The sequence below is a fragment of the Vanessa cardui genome, chromosome 30, assembly GCF_905220365.1.
Source record: "Vanessa cardui chromosome 30, ilVanCard2.1, whole genome shotgun sequence".
In the NCBI taxonomy this organism is placed as follows: Eukaryota; Metazoa; Arthropoda; class Insecta; order Lepidoptera; family Nymphalidae; genus Vanessa; species Vanessa cardui.
The window spans coordinates 1565051-1587304 of record NC_061152.1 but is presented as its reverse complement, the minus strand read 5'-3'; the positions used below and the strand labels follow the sequence as shown (position 1 = coordinate 1587304).

At 32.8% G+C, this 22254-nt stretch overlaps 1 protein-coding gene across 3 annotated transcripts; it reads left to right on the top strand.

Moving 5' to 3' along the window:
• The first annotated feature begins 2799 nt into the window (after positions 1 to 2799).
• LOC124542254 (multiple coagulation factor deficiency protein 2 homolog) lies at positions 2800 to 20600 on the top strand. 3 transcript variants are annotated; one of them, XM_047120211.1, is made up of 7 exons: positions 2800 to 2951; positions 3110 to 3216; positions 5432 to 5470; positions 6074 to 6212; positions 7601 to 7643; positions 8981 to 9129; positions 20442 to 20600. In XM_047120211.1, exons 2-7 carry the CDS (start codon positions 3118 to 3120, stop codon positions 20582 to 20584), a joined length of 612 nt encoding a protein of 203 aa, XP_046976167.1. In that variant the 5' UTR covers positions 2800 to 2951; positions 3110 to 3117; the 3' UTR covers positions 20585 to 20600. The 3 variants fall into 3 exon arrangements, with proteins under 3 accessions (XP_046976167.1, XP_046976166.1, XP_046976165.1); XM_047120210.1 differs by lacking the exon at positions 20442 to 20600 and adding an exon at positions 16138 to 16398; XM_047120209.1 differs by lacking the exon at positions 20442 to 20600 and adding an exon at positions 9709 to 9919.
• The last annotated feature ends 1654 nt before the right edge of the window (positions 20601 to 22254 follow it).

Below are 22254 nucleotides of genomic sequence, written 5' to 3'. Positions count from 1 at the left end.
ACCCGGGACCTCAGAGTGGCGTACCCATGAAAACCGGTGTACACACCACTCGACCACGGAGGTCGTCTGGCTATGACATAGTGAGATGTCATAACCAGATCACTCTCTGCAATATTGCGGCTAGTCTGGCTAGTGGCTATCAGAGCCGGATTTAAAGGTCTGGAGGCCCCCGGGCCACAAATCAGTGGGGGCCCTAGACAAACAGAAGCGTGAACAACCTAATAATTATATTATCATGAATTAATTACTTTTTTATTTCAATCAGTAAGCTATGATTTATTTACTTGTATCGGTAACTTTTAAAATATTAAATAATAATATTATTATAATTTGACTATATCTCGGTATTTGTTAACTTGCTGAAAACTGTGGCCCCCACTTATGTGGAGGCCCCAGGGCAGTTGCCCCGGTTGCCCTCCCCTAAATACGGCCCTGGTGGCTATGTTCACGCGGCTCCGTCAACCCAGCGAATCTTTCTTCTCAGTAGTCAGTATATTCTATTCTCAGTCTCGGCTTTCGAGACGTACCAGCCATAACCTAAAATAAGAAACAAATTTTTAACTTTGCCGTCTCGTAAATTCAAATCGTTTATAAAAAATACATTGGTAAAAAAGGCGTATTATTCGATACAAGATTTTGTAGATGATAAAAAAGCGTCAAATTAATACCTGTTGACTTCCAGGCAGGATGTATTAATTTAAATAATTGTATTAACTAACATGACTGTTTTTTTTTAAATGTTGGAAAAGACTAACTACTGAGTTTCTTGCCGGTTCTTCTCGGTAAAATCTACTTCCCGAACCGGTGGTAGCTTCACTTCATTGTTAAATGACGATTCAAAAGTGCTTGTAAAAGCCCACTTGAATAAAGTATACTTTGATTTTGATTTTTGATTCCCACCGCGACGGAAATTTTGTTCTTATTTATTATTCCTTATTTTTGAATTATGAATTGATTAACGGTAATGCCATCGCTGGATTCCGCTATTCCTTATTTCTTGTTCCTTATTCCTTATCTCTTATAGCTAATTTTTTCATTGTGTAATGGGCTCTACTCTGTAACACTTTCGTGTCGTCTCCATTCTACGTGACATTGGCGAAATACTCTGTGCCCTGTTGGCACAACTACAAAGCCATAGGTATATATTTGACAATCACAGCGCTTTTAACACGTTATATGATTTATGAATGTGTCGAGTTTTCTGGTGTAAGAATAATAAGGAATTTTATTTACCAAAATACGGCACGTTCTTTAGACAATATAAAATTGAGCGTGATGATGTTTTAAGCCTGCGACGACCTCCATGGTCGAGTGGTGTGTACACCGATTTTCATGGGTACGCCACTCTGAGGTCCCGGGTTCGTCCGGCCGAGTCGATGTAGATTACCATTAGTTGTCTATGTTGTCTCGGGTCTGGGTGTTTGTGGTACCGTCGTTACTTCTGATTTCCATAACACAAGTGCGTTAGCTACTTACATTGGGATCAGAGTAATGTGTGTGATGTTGTCTCATATTTATTATTATTATTAACCTACGATGACCCAAGTGTACTTCAACATCTTAAAATGATTTTAGAATTAAATACTTGAATTTGAGCAACAACATTAGGTACTTTATTATTATTATTAATTATTGTTTTAAATTTTTCCGTGCTCTCGTTTTAACGAGGTTTTATTTTCCGTTTTAGCGTGATTTTATCGTAACAAAAACGGACTAACTAATCACTTGATAAAAATTTTCCGCACAGTCCTAGATGTAATGAGAACGACTGATTTCTGTAATAAAATAAAAGTGAGTTTGTGTATACCAAGTGCTTGTAAGCTGTAAAACAGTAAATGAGGAATGACTCCAGTTGATGATATAATAATAATAATTATTATTACGGATTTATTTAATTCCACACAAAGTTTTAATTCAAAAATTCTACAAAATATATATATTACATAACATGCAGATTAACCAAATATAAAAAAAATAACAATCTGATGTCCACAAAACAATACAATAGCACCCGAAATGCTCAATAATTAATATTGACCCCCTATGGGTAAAAGCCTCCTCCAAGGAATTCCATATTTCTCTATCCCTGGTAGCAACCATCCATTTCTAGCCAGCCACTGTCGTTAGCTCATCTGCCCATCTTGAATATGGCCAGACTTGCTCGTGTATCTTTTCTTATTAGGTATCGATGGTAATAACTCAATTAACACGATTTATGTATTTCTAGAAGAATTTTTAATTTTTATAACGGCACATTAGCACTTGGTTAAAAAAAGTACGTCAATACGTTGATTTTCCTATTAAAGAGTGACAAAAAATATATATTTCGGCAAAAGCCCTTCATTAGTCGAAATCTATACAGTAAATCAACCCTGCTTACCAAATTTCATGGCCCTAACCAAATTCGGTTCATTAGTTTAGTCGTGAAAGTGCAACATAGAGAAAGAGTTACTTTCACATTTATTATATTAGTATAGATTTACACTTAGGCACTCATTTATGAATGAAAGTTTTGCTCTTAATTATTACAGTATTTTGAAGGTAGTCTAACTTTCTCTAAATCCGTTTTACTCTATCAAGTGACGCGTCCTTTCAAATTTCACACACTAACTCCAGCAACGCCATCTATATTTAATACTTCATTATAATAAGTCAATAGTTTTGATAAACGAATTTGAAAAATAAACATGAATATTGATGTAATAAAATAAAATATAACTTTTATCCAAGGACAATGAAATAAAAAGTTTTAGTAAAACCTTTTTCGTATCGTTTAGCGTTAGCATGTAAAACGGAACGTAAATAGTAAAAGTCAACTCTGACATGTTATCGTGACGTGTGATATCCCAACTTGTTTTTTGAAAACGTCCGCAAAACGAATAGCTTATAATAATTTTATCATTAGATTCGATAAGGTAATTTATCGAGACCGCATGACCACGTAGCTAAAGGTAAACTAATTTTCTATACTATTCGTTATGCTATTAAACCGTTGACCATTAAAGAACCTAAAATTAAAAAAATAAAATTCTCAAACTATTATAAAGTTGTGTTAAAAATTTGTTCTATGTGTGGAATACGTGTCAAGTGCTTTTCGTGTTAATTACAGGTGCCAAAATGCTTCGTCTGTTAATATTAGCTGGGTTTTTACAATGTACGATTTCGCAACAGTATCAGCAGAAAGTTGCGCCCGGGGTACCCCCACAGAATTACCAGGTAATTTATCATATTATTTAATTTAAGAGTTATTGACTTCAGTTATAACATGATAAATAACCCTTTTAATTTTTTTTACAAGGCTGTTTTATTTGTGTCATGACACAATAAAGAACCTTTTTTATTTTTTAAATCATTACTGACATTTGTATAATATTAAATGATCAATTATTCATTTATGCAAATTGATTTAGAACATATTTTATGAATGTATGATATTAATGAAAAAAGAGGAAAAGGCTTAAACAATTAAAACACTAATCTAGTTGAAACCTGTTTAAGGCTTTACAACTATTATATGAATATCAGAACATTTAAATTAGTCAGAAAGATATATTAATTTAATTTGTTTAATATAAACAAAAATAGTATTTCCATATGTTAAAATATAAACTAGATACTATGAATGCAAGGAATTATATTAAGGCATGGAAATTATTATGTTATTTAGTCAGGCAGTGTATGAAACTACTATATAGCTACTGAATGTAGTATTACAGTTAAGCATATGGAATGTATACATGATAATTTCTTAATTTTTAACTCGCTGTGCCCACAACCACAAATGCGTTTGAATTTAACAAAAAAAAAAAAAATTGTAGCCTAAAATAGGCTAGAATAGACCTTATGATATCAGTTATCTGCCAGTGAAAGTCCTGTCAAAATCAGCCGTTCAGTGATTAGCTGGACAGACAGACAGACAGACGAAAATTTAAAAATATGTTATTTTGGTAGGTATATGTACTGTATATACATACATATGCATTGAGTAAAAAAGGGCTATGTTAATATTACAAACAGACACTCCAATTTTTGTTATATGTATAGATTGTATTATAATTAATTAATAACAATAATATGATAACTCTTGTTATGGTCGATGTAGTTTATTCCTTTAAAAATTCTACTATAACATTTATGAAATAAAACATCATGATGTAGAAAAAGTTCATTCGTTTTCTATGTCGTCTCGGGTCTGGGTGTTTGTGCCGTCGTTACTTCTGATCTTCCACAACACAAGTGCGTTAGCTACTCATATTGGGATCAGAGTAATGTATGTGATGTTGTCCAATATTATTTTATATTTATATGGTATACGGCCCATATGTATTAGTTCAGTCATTGCAATACAATTTTTTCATCTATGTATGTGTATATTTTTAATCTGTTAATGTTTTCTTTAAAAAATATATGTTCTCTACATCCATTTGGAACAAAATTATATATTAAATGACGGATACAATGAAATAAATCAACATTTGTCATTTATTAAATGACAAAAGATAAGTTTTAATAATGTTATATTAAAGAGTGATTCTCTTGGTGGTAGGGCTTTATGCTTGCCCGTCTGAGTAGGTACCACCCACTCATTTGTTATTCTTCCGCCAAATAACAGTACTCAGTATTGTTGTATTCCGGTTTGAAGGGTGAGTCAGTGTAAAACTACAGGCACAAGGGACATAACATCTTAGTTCCCAAGGTTGGTGGCGTATTGGCGATGTAAAGAATAGTTAATATTTCTAACAGCGTCATTGTCTATGGGTGGCGGTGACCACTTACATCAGGTGACCCATATGCTCGTCTGTAAACCTATAGCATAATAGAAACTGCTTAAAACGCGATGACATGATGATTATGTATCAAATAACAGATGCAATTAAATTAAGTAACAATGTTTTACAATTATTAAATGACAAAAGTTAAGTTTTAATAGCGTTATATTAAAGAGTGAGAGGGAAAGAAAAGGATGGCGTGGAAGGGGGGATTGTTAGTACGACGTGTTTTCTTAATGTGACAATAGGCTATTTGACTGGTTTTTAAAATCCATTTTATATTATTTAGTAGATGTTAAGGAACCCTGTAAAAGTAAGGTTTACAAGAAAGTGACTTGATCATAAGCCCGGCCAATCAGGAGCGTTTTGTGTCACGTGGCGAACGTTTGAAAATTTGCATTTTTATTTATTGATTTTTGAATAAATTAAGTATTATTTTTATGTTTCGTTAGTAAATAGCCATTTTTAAACTAATAATATACACTGATTACAATAATTCACAATTTATTTTTCGCATTGTCAAATAGCCTATTTCAGCTAGTTTCAACTGCTCGCCGCGTAAAATTCCATTCCAAGAGGTTTCTCACCTTGGAATTACCAATATCATTATTAATCCTTTAATCACAGATAAAATATTAATATCTGATAATTTGATGTTCTAGAACTATCAACAAGCGCCGCCTCCTCAGATGCAACAACAGGTAAGATTATTCACTACATAGAATAGAACAAAGTCGCTTTCTGTCTGTCTGTCTTTAGATTAGATTATTCGACCAATTATGTCGCGTCGATTCGATTTCAAATGTTATTTAATTGGCTGTTGTCATCTTGTAGTCGGAATTTACTAGAGATTACTTTTTACTGATGAAAAACGCATGAAACGCAAGCGTAGCCGCATGTGACAACTAGTATCGTCCTTAAGCCTTTCTCAATAATAAAGTAATCAAGAAAAAGAAATTACCAATCGTTTTAATCTTCAGGAAAACTTATACAACAACAACAACAACAACAACAGCCTATAAATTCCCACTGCTGGGCTAAAGGCCTCCTCTCCCTTTGAGGAGAAGGTTTCGAACATACTCCACCACGTTCCAATGCGGGTTGGTGAAATACATATGTGGCAGAATTTCTATGAAATTTGTCACATTAAGGTTTCGTCACGATGTTTTCCTCCACCGCTGAGCACGAGATGAATTATAAATACAAATTAAGCACATGAATCAGCGGTGCTTGCGTGTGAACCACTTTGCCATTTCGAAGGAAAACTTATATTTATATTAGTATAGCGAATCGTTCCTTTCCAGCCACCCCCACCCCAACAGCAACAATACCAACAGCCTCCACCTCAACAACAGTACCAGCCTCCACCTCAACAGCAGTATCAGCAACAGGTGCCCGTACAACAGATGCCAGTACAGAATTCCCACGGACATGGGCATGGTGGTACGTAAAACATCGTCTGTTTCTGCTCTGTACGCATGGATCTTTTAAACTACGCGAGGCATTTTGATGCGGTTTTCAACATTTCACGGAGTGGTTCGAGAGGAAGGTTTATACTGAATCAAATCAAAATATATTTTATTCAAATAGGCTTTAGCGAGCACTTTTGAATCGTCATTTAGTAATTATGTCAAGGGATGCAACCATGGGTTCGGAAAGTAGATGTCACCGAGAAGAACCGCCAAGATCAGTAATTACTCTTTTTCAATATTTAAAATACAGTCATGTTAGTTAAAACAATTATGTATGTAATGTATCCTGCCTGGAAGTCAACAGATATTAATTCCATGCTTTTTTATCATCTGTAAAATCTATTGAATAATATGCCTTCTTTACTGATGTGTTTTTTACAAATGATTTCAATTTATGAAACGGCAATTTATAATGTATTCATAATACATGCATATTATAGTAGATAAAAGCCAGGAATATTAATATTCCAAGACGAAATAAGACACATTTCTCATGCGTGATCTTCAATCTAAGCATTGAATAATTAATAATAAAGTGTCGGAATACACGGAATAAATTTTTTTTTTTTAAAGTAAAAAAAAAGTAAAGTATCGCGAATTTTGTATTTTCGCGGGTTACGTATATTCGAATTTCGATCTTTTTGTGGCTTTATGATCACTGGCTGGCTCACTTATGCGGACAAGCTCGGCCATTTTGAATGTTCACTTAATTGTTGACAGCTGCTTTGCTTGCACGTGTTTTTGATCGTTTTACATGCTTTTAACAGTCTCCTCAAAAGGGAGAGCAAGGCCTTAGCCCAGCAGTGGGAAATTTACAGGCTATTATGAAGGTCTATTGATACATAACATTAATGAGTACCACGCAAGGACCAATCAGTAGATTAATTGTAATATTTTTATTGAGATCATTGTTTATTTTTTTGGTTTTACAAATACGCAAAAATGAGCCTAGAGTGGCAGATTTATATGAGCGGTAAATAAAAAACCTTATAATTATATGTATACAGTATACACATTACGTCCGTAATCCATATACTTGTCACTACATAGAGAATTGCAAAAACAATCTAGTAATTGTCAGAAATATCACCTAGTTTATAATCATACTAGTAACGGAAAAGCCGATGTAACGAGGACTATAGAACACAAATCATAAAGTTGCAATTTCAGAATAAATTTAATAATATGATTGCGAACTAAACTTACGTATTGAATTTCAAAAGTTATTAGGCAAAAACTGAATAGCCTACTAGCGGAAAATTTGTAAAACCGCCATTGATTCAGGATAATTTAAGCTTCCTAAAACATATTTTTCATCTGAGTTTATACACAGTTTATTTAATGATGTAATCTTTTCAGATCCACAACTCCTCAACGCGGCGAACATCGCTCAAGAAAGAGAGTAAGTAATACATGATCATTACACAGTATAAAACAAAGTCGCTCACCGCTGTCTGTATCTATGTATGCTCAGATCTTTGAAATTACGCAGTAGATTTTGATGCGGTTTTTTTAATAGATTTTCTTGGTAGTAGGGCTTCGTACAAGCTCGTCTGGGTAAGTACCACCCACTCATCAGTTATTCTACCGCCAAATAACAGTACTCAGTATTTTTGTGTTCCGGTTTGAAGGGTGAGTGAGCCAATGTGACTACAGGCACAAGGGACATAACATCTTAGTTCCCAAGGTTGGTGGCATTGACGATGTAAGGAATAGTTAATATTTCTCGAAGCCTCATTATCTATAGGCGATGGTAACCACTTGCCCATATGCTCGTCCGCCTACCTACACCTTAAAAAAAGATTCGAGAGGAAGGTTTTTGTAATATAATACATGTGGCAGATAACTTATATCAGTTAAGGAGTAATTTTTTTTTTTACATCATATTTGACATGCTAAAAACCACGTAGGTTTATAGTGCATGCCACAAACCGTCTTATGCTATATAATAATAACCTTATTTGCGATGTTTAATTTAAAATTGAGAAATAATCAAAGGAATACTTCCAAAATGGTATAAGTAGATATATATAAGTTTTGACCATTCCTTATATGTACAATACTATATTGTAGAAGAAAAAAATCCTGCAGTATATTTAGTAGCAGCATTGCACCCGTGCGAAGCCGTGCCGGGTGGCTAGTTTTTAAATAATGTAAATATATCGGGTGGTCGCTACAAGCATTTGTTTGTATAACCTTTTCTGGATGGGGTTGTATGTGGGACTTACCGGTGTCCAGGACTATCTACAGTACAAATCCAATCAAGTAGGCTTTTACAAGCACTTTTTGAATAGTCATTTTACAATTAAGTGAAGCTACCACCGGTAGTAAAGTTAAGTAAAGTTCGGAAAGTAGATTCCACCGAGAAGAACCGGCAAGAAACTCAGTTGTTATTCTTTTTCAACATTTAAATAATACAAAGTAATGTTGGTGGTAGTTTAAATAATGCAATTATTTAAATTAATATATCCTGCCTGGAAGTCAACATGTAATAATTCCACGCTTTTTTATCATCTACAAAATCTTGTATAGAATAATACGCGTTTTATACCTATGTATTTTTATAAACGATTGGAATTTATGAAACGGCACCTTTTTTCTGAATTAATATAATTTAATCTGAATTTTCAAACTAGAACACGACAATACAGTACAATGAATTTATTTGTGATTCTGCTGTCTCTGTCTGACATCACGTGATCTCTATATCTCTATCTCTTTCTATTCGATAAATTTCAGACACATTCAGGAGCATATGGAAGTACCAATCGACACGTCGAAGATGACCGAACAGGAATTACAGTTTCATTATTTCAAAATGCATGACGCTGATAACAATAACAAATTGGACGGATGTGAGCTGATAAAAAGTTTAATACATTGGCACGGTGAGTTGATACCTTTATCAATTAAAAAAAAAAAAATTGGCGCCAAATTTTCTGTCAAAATGACATTGAGTATAGTTGATTGTTTTGTCTTCTGTGTGTTTTTGCTTGGGTGGTTTTATGTTTGATATTTTATATTTAATAATATCTTGAAAATATAATTAAATTTTTGGGGTGAATTGAAAGTTTTATCTTACAAAATATACTTTAAAAAATATTTATTTTAGCACTAGCAATACTAATATAGTTGTCAAAGTTATTGAAACACTGTCAAAATAAAATTTTTTTCATAATCAATAATTTCATTACTTGTGTGACAAAACAATTAATTATACAGTTAAATGGGATTCAATTTATAACAAAACACAGTTTCGATTACTGTGATTATTTTTGGTTTTTTTTTTTTTTATTTATTAGTTTAAGATATTCGCTGCTATCAAGGGACTTCAAAATGCATTAATTATCTTTGATTTTTTTTTATAAGTGCTTGGGTGGAGTTGATTTGTTTTTTTTTATGTGTTCATAATGTTATGTATACCATGATATATCATTTCATTTCTATGTGCCGCTGTCATTCATCAGAGCAAGGTCATAATCAGAATCAGCAACAGCAACAGCAACAGGGCGCCCCACCAGTAGGGGAGAAAATATTTAAAGATGACGAATTAATAAATTTAATAGATCCTATATTAAATATGGACGATCATAACCGCGATGGTTTTATAGATTATCCGGAATTCATTAGGGCGCAACAGAAGAATCAGAATAAGGAGAATAATTAATTTCCCGCGTTTTTGAAAGTGGGTTTTTTGGTGTATGGCAACATTGATTTGTTTTTTTTTTCGATACAAAGGCGAATGTATTACGTTTAACGGACACACATATATGTATGTTTACATATATTATTGTTGTTTTAAATATGTATATTTATGTTAAAATAACAAGATTTTATCGTGGAAACCGGTTGGAACAAAGTTTCTTGTGACAACGACAAAATTATAATTAAAAATCCCGTGTGAATTAAATCAATAACAATATATAAGTTTCAATTATGTTGTATTTTAGAGAGAGACAATGAGAAAGTGAAAGAAATGGAGATATGATCTAAGATCTTCGTTGTAAAAAAAGCTTAAAATATCGAATTATAACTTTGACCAATCTCTCATTTTATTATACTTTATTCACGTAGGCTTTTACGACCTTTTATGAATAGGCAATTTACCGAACTGTATTAAACGTAAACCTACCTAAACAACTTGGTAGTATAGTACGACACGACTTAGATGTCGCATCGGCAAAATTCGTAAAACCGATCGCATCCGAATTAAGTACGCTACAAATTGTCAATATCTATTTCTTATGTGAATATGATCTTTACACAAACGTAGTAACTTGTAATATCATACGACCTAATATATTCGTCAATTCGACGCGTCGCTTTACACGCACTCGCTGTCTCGGGTCGAACTGACGCGGGAATCTATAGCGACGAATAGCGTCGAATGGCGCGATAGGGAGCTGTTTCTATTGGTTGTGTAAATCGGCAGTGATCGGTTTTATTGAATTTGACGATGATATTATACGGCGCAGATATGAGTTTGTTTGAGCTGTTTATTCAAATATTAATATCAATTAATAAATATTTAATAAGATCGATCAAGCATTCCATTTATTATAAGAAATAACTTTAATTTTTAGGTATTTCATTGTGTAATAAATTACATTTTACCCGGTTTTTATATCGATTTAATTTATAACTTTTTCCAATGGAAGTAGGACGGTAAACAAATCTTAGATTTACGATATCGTGCACTACTAAGAGCTTACGATTAATATATCTCCATTTATAATACAACACTATTACACTTTACTACTTATATACACTTTAATTTCACTTTCGAAAATTGATAACAGTATCGTCAACGTTCAAACGCCAATCCACAGCGAACGTCACAGACTAATCAAACTCTTGACCAATGACATCGCGTCGATTAGCTGTCAGATTAGCTGTTTATTTGCTTTTCGTCCTCACATGTTTATAATAGAGTAAAACAACTTTTAAATCGAATATCAATCAATTGTGGTATAGTCTGTGGCATCTATCAAACGTTAAAGTTTTAATTTCAATACACTACTTATAGTCCAAGATTTTTAGATATCCGCTCTGCATAAAATCCTTCTACCAGATTTTTCGATTGGAGTTACATTACAAAAACAAAATAAAATGTTTTTTTTTTACTTAAATAAATCGACAATATCAACAATAGGGTGAAAAGTTTGGTATAAAAAAGATGGGAAATTTTGTTCTCTACCAAAAAGATCTCTTCAGTTTTTTACGTATAACTTACCGTTTCCGAGATATATGCAAAAAAATGTTTTCCAAGATGGCGGCTACCGCTCTCTTCGGGCGACAGAAACTCGGTTTTATACTTGGGGGGCACATAATCCAGTTAAAAAATCACATAGAAGGATTTTATGTTGAGCGGACAGATTTTTGGTGCTAAAATTCTTGGACTATTAGTTTTATGCTCAATGTCACATAGGATGGAGAAGAAAATTTGAAAAGACGGTTTGAATGGTGTGTCAAAATAATCTTTGAAGTTTTGTATCTGTAAAATCAGTATTGCCATACATAAAAATCGTTAGTTACGGACTCGGATAATGTTAAGACTTATTTTTTTTTTATTAGTTGTATATTTTGTTCGGATGTGCTTCCAAACTTTTTGATCGAATATTGTTTAGTATTTATTTAGTCTGTGAGATTTTTTTCTTCTTTTTAATTTTATCTTTATTTTCTCTCATCTATTCGAATTTTCCTTTTGATTTTTTTTTTCAATTTCGTATTATTAGGAATCTCTGCCTTAATTTTTTTTTTAAATTAGTTTTCAATAATTATTTCAACTATTCACGACTATGTTTTATTCCAACTAGTGCCACAAAATATTTGTAATATATCTAAAAGAATATATGTAAATAATTTTATAACTGTTTAAGACTTCAATATTTTTTCTTGATATAAATATTTAAAAAAAAATATTCAATAGAAAAGTGAATATATAATATTTAAATACTTGCATTTTTATTCTATATAAGTAATAACTGCCCATTGTCGTATGGAAGATATATATATGTTAACTTCGATTAACCGAATCTATGTAAAAAATGTAAATAAACATAGTCCGTGCAATTATATCTATGTTAACTATACTATTGGTAATGTCATAAGGGTCTAATTCCCTTAACAATAATGAAGACCAGAAATCTATTTCCAAGTAGATTTAACGTGTATCTATCAGTTTTGACATTGTCATTTTGAAACGTGTATTACATACTTTCGTCCCTTTCTACGATATCATCTTCACGGTGCGCGGAAGCGAGAGGGAAAATGTTGATTAGAAATATTGTGTCAGTTTAAATTAAGACAGATTTTTCTTTTAAATTTTTCGGTTGATCGATTTTACTACATGCCTGCACATATATATATGTATATATATTATTATGTTGTGAATGTTATAATCATGGACACGCATTGTATGTTTAGAAATCATTTGGCGATGTCTGTTGTCATACAATACTCGATTTAAGTTTTGTCACAAAATGGCGTTCATTCTGACATTTCAAACATGGCTGACATAACGTCAAACTCGATAAGATTAATCGTCAAATGTTTTTTTTATGTTTTGTCTGTGGTTTCAAGGTTGTGTCGTCTAAGTATGGAATGTTGTTGATAATAATAAATTTGTACATTGATTTGTTGTTTTATTGCTTTCTTGATTGCTTAAGTTTTATAATGTAACGTCTTAGTCAATTTAAAATAAATGTACATCTACTAATGAAAAAGCTTATCGATTACGCGTCATAAATGAAGCTCTGTCATTGGTTGTTTTATTTCCCGCCAAATCATAGAAGCTGACATTAGCGGCGAGGCTAAATTTTTGTTGTTTTTGTCTGCTTTGTTGGTTGATTGGCTGCGCGATGCCGCAGATCCAGAAGTACTGAGCTGATTATGGTACGGGTTAATAAAAAGTTAATGGGTAAATTGACAGTAGTAAACGTAGTACTGAAAATACGAAATTTTCCGTGTTACGGAAAGAACATACATTATTTTGGTTCTCAGAATCAGCATCTAATTTGTTTTATAAATGTCAAGTCACAATTTGGCAAACTTTAAAATAAACTTATGATAAGCAAAAAAAATTTTAATTTATTATCTTTATTATTATTTGTCCGTTCTGCATAAGAATCTTTATTACATATGCACTATTATTTAATAGTTGACGCCTGTCGTATTTTAATAGCAAAGTTGTAAGTTTATTTATTGCTATGATAAAATGAAAAATAAATAAAAAATATAAGTATACTTGGGACGCCGGTCTTAAGTGATAGCTTAAACTATATTAGTTACTAATATATGATCTATTTAATATTGATTTTTTTTAACTTGATAAAAAATTGATTGATTGATTGAAAAATTGATTGATTGATTGGTTTGATTATTATTAATGTATATTAATATGATATTGCAAGGAAAGTTTGTTTATTAATGAAATCTTTTATTGATTATAAATTATACTTTTTGAATTTTGTTCAGTCGAGGTAATAGAGGGTTCGTCACCTTAAGATCTATTTTCGCGTGCTCAGTACGAGCGATAATCTACTTTACCGATCGAGAATGATATATTGCGTCGCAATGATTTGATGTTTAGATTCAAAAGGTACTAAGAGCTTAAGACTTGGTAAAGGAATTAATTTGAAAACTGACGAAGGTTACTCTGTACATTACTATCATCATAACTGCCTGCTTACAACTGTCATATGCGTAAAACAAAGAAGCCTAACTGACCGGCGTTACAGTCCCGTTATGCGTTACGTAACGGGACTGTTCCCCTCCAAAACATAATTATGTTATTTGTTATATGTGATGTGATTATATATAAAAAAACCTTTCAAAACTGGTATTTTTATTGCTATAAATAAACCACATTAAATACCGTGTGTTGTGAAGAAAACCCATTTATATGACTGAGGTAAGTTAATTTTATATTTATATATTTAGATAAGTAATTCTTGTTGATCAAACATATAGCTTAGTTATATATGTTTAGATGTATACAGCGGTGGGGCAGTACTCTTCAAAAACGCTATCTTTTCATATTTTTTTATAATCATTAATTCAATTAAAACAAAAATGAAACGTATGAGAATCAGACTCCTGTATTTCATGACAACAATACTATTAGCTAGTGTTGTGTTCACGACTACTGTTGAAAGTGAAGGATGAGTGAGCCAGTGTAACAAGGGAATATTTCTTACAGTGGAATTTTCCGTTATGATCACGCAAAAGAGCGCTTAAGTGATCAAATATATGATCATACTAATGAGTGGATTATAAATTGTACCCTATTTACATATTCAATTGTATTGCATACAAAATTTCGTCAAAGTCATATATATTATATATTGTTTAGCTGTTAAGTATTAGTATACATTTTCGATCATGATCCAAAATAACTTCAATTATTCAATTAAACAAATAAGTTATTGTTCTAGAAAAATTCACTCAAACTCAAACTCAAATAACTTTATGCAATAGAAGCATTACACTTTTTTATTGATGGTCAATTGAAACACTACCACCGGTTCGGACAAGAAAATACCCTGACCTGAGAAGAACCGGCGAAAGAAACTCAGCGGGTTTTTTTTTTGTTTGTCTCATATATTATATAAACAATTTGATATGAGATGAAATAGCCAAGAGGCGATCGTTTCATTCCCAAGGTGTGCTATCGACTCCTTATTACATCAGCTATCTGCGAGTAAAAGTCCCGTAAAAATTTAACCACCCGTGCCAGAGATTAGCCAAAACAGATAGACAAAATTCTAAAAAAATGTTAGTTTGATATATGTATTGTGTATACATACATACATAGTAGATAAAAGTTTAGGATTTCAATATTGTTTGCCGAAAATAAGTTGTTTATCTGACTTGTCTCCTCTTATGAGCAATGAAAAGATGGATGGCTTGTGTGAAGATACGGTTAGGAAGAATGTTACTTGTTAGATGACGTCTGACAGAGAAGTATGGAAGGAGAAGACATGCTGCGCTGACGTCAAGTAAAATTGGGATAAGGGCAGGATGATGACCGATTAGTTTCATTAATATTTAAACATTAACACAAATACTAATAATAAAAATAATTACATATGTAATTTTTTTCATATTTTTCGATTGCTGTGCCGTTTTAATTTTCATTTCAATTTATGGAAATTTCGATGTACGAACATAGCATAGCTTATTTTGTAAACTTTGTAAACTTTATGTAAGGTTAATTATCCAAGATATATATTATATATTATGGTGTATTTATTTAATACTATGTAATATATACTAATAAGTTTCAAATTCATAAGTTATAACTGGCCATAGTCACATAATTACTTTCATTATGTAACTATAAAGTAAAAGTAAAGTAACAGACCGTAAATTTCCCACCGCTTGGCTAAGGCCTCCTCTTCCATTAAGGAGAGGGTTTGGAACACTTTCCACCACGCTGTTCCAATGCGGGTTGGTGGAATGCACATGTGGCAGAATTTCGATGAAATTGCACATGCAGGTTTCCTCACGAAACCGAGCACGAGATGAATTATAAACACAAATTAAGCACATATATATAGTGGTGCTTGCCTGTGTTGGTGTTCTAACCACTGGGCCATCAGCTCTATGTAACTATGGCAACGGAAAATAAATAAGAGGTCACTTAACATATTTTTTCAATATAATTATAATAGTAAAATATTTCAATAACAAAATAATCTACTTTAATTTGAAATAAGCTTAGATGACTTTATCTCAGAAGTGGGATCGCCCATATATAGAAATAATAACAGAAGTATTTTTACAGTTCGTACATTGAAATGACGATTTAAACGGTGTTACAATCGAAAAAAAACACAGCGTATTTTGTAGGAGGGTTATTTTGCAACAGCGATATATTTTTTTAATTTTTTCAGATCAAGTTGACGCTAATCGCACAGCTTATACAGACGGACAAATTGAAGCGGTTTTAGAAAAGGCTTTAACACACGCAGACCTCAATAACGACGGATACATAGATTACTTAGAATACAGAATAAGTATGATAAAAGGGAAATTGAAGTGATTTTAATGTATAAATGTTTTTAATCTTTTTCAATTGAAGATATATTGAATAATAAATAAATGTTCGTCCGATCAAAATTTTTCATTTGCATAATAAACTTATTTTCATAATATTCTGATTTTAAATTCGTTTTATTTTTATTAAATACTAGCGGTCGCCCGCGGCTTCGCCCGCTTAGATAAAGGTTCATAATCAGTCTTCTCATATCCCTACTGCTGAGGTACGGTCACATTTGAAGAATTACTGCAACCGGCGCTTGGATCTATTGTGATAAACCTCAAATTCGTGATCACAACACCTCTGCCAGACTAACATCAGCCACAAATCTGATGAGGTTCTTAGGGTCGGAGGCCATTATGCCCTCTAAGGACCGGAGTTAGAACATTTTATAGTTCTATCTTTTATAGTTTAGGCATCATACGCAAAAAATCAATCATTTTTGGTAGATTTTTTCCTTTTTTGTCCGAAAAACCCAAAATATCTTACGGAACCCTATTTTTTTTCAAAATAAAATTTAGCCTATGTTATGCGGGATTAATTTAGCTTTCGAATGGTGAAAGAATTTATAAAATCGGTCCAGTAGTTTTTGAGCCTATTCATTACAACCAAACAAACAAAGTTTTCCTCTTTATAATATTAGTGTAGATGAGAAAATTGTAAATAAATAAATAGATAGATAAATAGATAGATAAATAGATATGAGACAACATCACATACATTACTCTGGTCCCAATGTGAGTAGCTGAAGCACTTGTGTTATGGAAATCAGAAGTAACGACGGTGCCACAAACACCCAGACGCAAGACAACATAGAAAACGTTGAATTAGTTATAAATTTATTTGCACGGTTTGATTGACAATACAAAATAAATCCTAATTAAGTTGATTTCAGTTTATTATAAACATATACAATCTTGTTATATATTCGTGGCTTTCATATACGACTTTATAAATATATGTTAACCAAACAGTGCAGAAATGTAACCGACATTTAAAGCAATTTCCGTTCAATCGGAAAATGCTTTTAGTATTCTTAATTTCACAATTCTATGGGGTATAGTTTGTATAAATATAAGGCGTTATTTTAATTAATTATTGAATAAATTAAATAAATACTCGATGGTGATTTTGTTGCGTTAATGTTAGTGAGCCACAATAACAAGATTTGTATTTTGGCTCATTAGTTTATTGTAAACAGTAGAGATTTGTTTTTATTATATAACTTATTTCTGTATTGCATTTTAGTTTTTGATACTTTGTATTTATAAAATAAAATGGAGCTTTTTCATTTCTATTTATACATTAATAAATATAATTTTATTTTGAGTGATATTTACTTCGGATCATGGATCATGAAACAAAACCAATATTTGACTACGTTTTTAGCATAGCTTGGCAATCTTAAATGCAAAGATTATATTTATAACGACATAAATTTAAAAATAATGATATCTGGACGCATTACGAGCAGTGGCGTAGTTAGGTAAGGAAGGGCCCCGGTGCATAGAATAAGAATCAGGCCCTCACCCCCTCCTTCCCGGGATGGGAACTTTAACTCATAATTTTAAAATTATTGACAACAAATAAGAAATCTTGTGCGCAGGATCGTTATTTTCTAGCTTAGTGAGAAAGGGCCCCGGTGCATAGAAAAAGAATCGGGCCCTCACCTCCTCTTTCCCATACCTCTTTAACTAATAATTATCCTTTAAAATTATAGACACCAAATGAGAAATCTTGTTCGCAGGATCGTTATTTTCCAGCTTCAGAAGCGTAAGGTTTAGTTTAGAGGGCCCCCTGAACTCAGGGGCCCTGGTGCACAGCACCACCTGGCCTTACGATAGTTACGCCACTGATTACGAGCCATTCTCAACAGAGAATAGACAATCCCACCAAAAACATTAAATTGTAAAAAGTTTTGAGATCTCATAGAAGCCAAGTCCTATTCAAATTATTTTGTAGTTATAAATCAACATTTAGTAATTGTATCAATAGTTTTCTTTATATTATAATTATAGTGACTTGGCAATGTAATTTCGAACTTAAGCTTATTCTAATGCCTACTATGAGTCACCGAAAACCCAAATTCCTAGCTTTATCCAAGTCGAAGATATAGGGGGGGGGGGGGGGGGGGGGCGAAACAGCCGCGAATCGCTTCGAGAAAAGATGGTACGGCCGTGCCCGTTTTGCTCGAGACTTGGCTGGGGCCAGATAGTTACGAAAGAGACATAAAGTTCACAAGCGTGTACATTAAACTCGTTCTTATAATCCGTTGGGACGGTGTAAGTTCGAGTGAAGAATCAATGGCTTTACGACCTTTTGAAGCACGATATTATTGATACTTTAGAATTACTGCTATTATCATTTCTCGATAGTGAACTATAGTTTTTTGACAACAACAATAGCCTGTAAATTTCCCACTGGTTTAAGTCTTCTCTCTCTTTGAGGAGAAGGATTCCACAACGCTGCTCTAATGAGGATCAGTAGATTCACATTTGGAAATGAGGTGAGTGCTGTGATGCTTGCTTGGGTTTGAATCCGTAATCATAAGTTAAGATGTACGCGTTCTAACCACTGGATCATCTCGGTTTTACGACGTGAATGCTTTTACATTAAAGGGTGCTTTGAGGTCGTTTGACTGGATCGTTTTGGGTGAGTTTTATATTGAATATATTTTTATGTACGGTTTTGCTTTCGTAAGGAATTACAGCTTCCTTTGTTAATTATAAGATTGTTGCTCATTATATCTGTTATATGTACAGCATAATGTTGTCTTAAATTTTCGCTATTATTCCACATTTAAATAAAACTAGTTATAACGGATTTGAATCGCGTATATTAATTATTTTTGGCATCCCGACATTTCGAGCACTTTACAGCGTTCGTGGTCACGAATACGCGATTCAAATCCGTTATAACTAGTTTTATTTAAATATATACAGCAGTATCGCAAGGGTGCAATACTGATACAAATTATAATCTAATGCTGATAGAATCAATCTATCTATTGAAACAGAACGCATCAAAATTCGTTGTGTAATTTTAAAGATCTAAGCATACATAGATACAGACAGTGGTAAGCGACTTTGTTTTATACTGTGTAGTGATTAAACTCAGCTATAAAGAATGGTTATAACCACTGTACCTACCTACTGTAATAGTTTTCAACAATTCCTTATATCAAACTGAGATGTTATGTTCCTTGTGCGTGTACATTTGCTAATCCAAACTTGAAGACAACTACATACATGACTAGCTTCTGCCCGCGACTTCGTTCTCGTAGATTTCGCCTTTGTGGCAAGATTGTGTATCTCAAATCCAAATAACCCATAAAGATACAAAATAAAAAATAACTTAAATAAATAGAAGTATGGATTCTGGTTGATTTTTTACACCTTGTGGCCGAAAGTCCCAAATATCTTAGGGGGGAGTATACTTTTTCGAAAATATAATATAGCCTATGTTACTCGTGGATAATGTAGCTTTCGAACGGTGAAAGAATTTTTAAAATCGGTTTAGTAGTTTTTGAGATTTTTCATTACAAATAAACAAACAAAGTTTTTCTCTTTATAATATTAGTATAGATGTATACAGTCTTGTAAGCATACCACCAAGCAGTAAATTCCCACTGATTTGTGTTAACTAATATTGTGATCTATACGCATAATAAAATTGGAGTGTCTTTTTGTATCCAATATCTATATATTATAATATCTAAATATTTGTTTGTCTGTCTGTCTGTTTGTTCCAGCTAATCTCTGGAACGGCTGGACCGATTTTGAGGGGACTTTCACTGGCAGATAACTGATATAATAAGGAGTAACTAAGGCTACAATATTTATTTTGTTATATTCAAACGCGTACAACGGGCACAGCTGGTATACAGTGGCGTAGCTCATAGGGCAGGTGGTGCAGTGCACCAGGGCTCCGGAGTTCAGGGGGCCCTCTAAACTAAACTTTAAGCTTCTGAAGCTAGAAAAACACGACCCTGCACACAAGATTTCTTATTTTGTGTATATAATTTTAAAGGGTAATTATTAGTTAAAGGGGGATGGGAAAGAGTTGGTGAGGGCCCTATTCTTTTTCTATGCACCGGGGCCCTTCCTCACCTAGCTACGCCACTGCTGGTATATAATAAAATATTAATGAATTTCACAGAACCAAATGGCGAAGAGAAAGTAGTACAGCTTCAGTACAAGGATGAAGATTTGTCTGAAATAGTTGAAGGCGCATTGAAACAAGCTGATAAGAACAACGATGGCTACATAGACTATGCTGAGTTCAGATCTGTTACGGTGTAAACGAGCTAAATGAAAATAGAAAACGTCAAAACACAACTATACAACCGTTTTTTGTTAGCAGTGGCGGATTTACAAATCTGCCGCTAGTAGGCTATTCAATTTCTGCCGCCCCTACTTTTTTTGCAACATTTATGATTTGTGTTCTATCGTCCTCATTACATCGGTCTTTCCCGTTATTAGTGTGATTATAAATTAGGTGATATTTCTGTCAGTTGCTACATTATTTTTCCAACCCGCTATGTAGTGACGAGTATACGGATTATGGACGTAATGTGTATACATATACTTAAAAGTTTTTTTTTTAATTTCTGTAAGATAATAACAAATTTGGGCTAAATTTGCCGCCCCTCTAAATCTGCCGCCCTAGGCTCCAGCCTACTTAGCCTATTGGTAAATCCGCCACTGTTTGTTAGTATAGTGATGGTATGTGTGTGAGTAGTTATCTAGTCAGGATTTTGTTTAATAAATAAGACACATATCAATTATATATTTTTTATATTTACATTAAAATTTATTACATTAAACAATTTTCATATATGGCAACAATTACATTAAACAATCCGTTCAACTAACCTAAACTACAGATAATATATTTTTTTGTTGTTTTTTTATTGTATTACAAAAATCATACAATATATTTTTGAAGATATCATAGTTTTATTTACAGAAATGACGTCTTAGAAGCTATAACTATCCTTAAATGCATTGAATTTAAACTAATCTTTTTCGCAATCTAATTGTGATGATTTAAAAATAAAATACTATTTATTCACACACATAAAATTATAATTATATTTAATAAATGTATACAAAAATAGACGACGCAAAACTTTATAATGCTTTATTTATCTTTGACAGTTCTTTTTTTTCACAAGATTTAGAGTTCGTATATAACATGAGGGTGTGTTAATTTATTAAGTTGTCATTTTAATTAAATTATCAACAATGATTTTGGTTTAATTTCTATAACGAACAATAGTAATACAAAATTTAGGACATGATCCAAAATAAAAACAAAGTATAGTTGAAAGTGAGCCGAGATGGCCGAGTGATAAGAAAGTAGCATTTGAACCGATTACTGCTGGCTTTTTGAATCAGTCAAACAACAACAACAACAACAGCCTGTAAATTCCCACTGCTGGGCTAAAGGCCTCCTCTCCCTTTGAGGAGAAGGTTTGGAACATACTCCACCACGCTGTTCCAATGCGGGTTGGTGGAATACACATGTGGTAGAATTTCTATGAAATTTGTCACATGCAGGTTTCCTCACGATGTTTTTCTTCACCGCTGGGCCATCTCGACTCAACCAAACCAGGCAAGTACCACTGAATTATCGTGTGCATAATTTGTGTGTATAATTCATCTCAAGTTCAGTGTTGAAAGAAGATATTGTGAAGAAACCTGCATGTGTCTTATTTCAACGAAATTCTTTCACACGGAATCCAACTCGCATTGGAGCAGTGTGATCGAAAATTCTCCTGACTTTTACCTCAAAGAGAGAGGCTTTAGCCCAGCAGTGGGAAATTTACAGGCTTTTGCTACTATATAGTTTACTTTGTCACAAACAATCAAATCGATTACTTATCTTTCAACGTAATATTCACTTGAATTCGTAAATAATATAAGTAACGCCTAGTACTCTTCGAATTGCAAATATATCTCGAGTATTT

Coding starts and splice junctions, on each gene's coding strand:
- LOC124542254 (XM_047120209.1), top strand. CDS start 3,118: ATGCTTCGTCTGTTAATATTAGCTGGGTTTTTACAATGTACGATTTCG. Junction 5,471..6,073: donor CTCCTCAGATGCAACAACAG/GTAAGATTATTC, acceptor GTTCCTTTCCAG/CCACCCCCACCCCAACAGCA. Junction 7,644..8,980: donor AACATCGCTCAAGAAAGAGA/GTAAGTAATACA, acceptor GATAAATTTCAG/ACACATTCAGGAGCATATGG.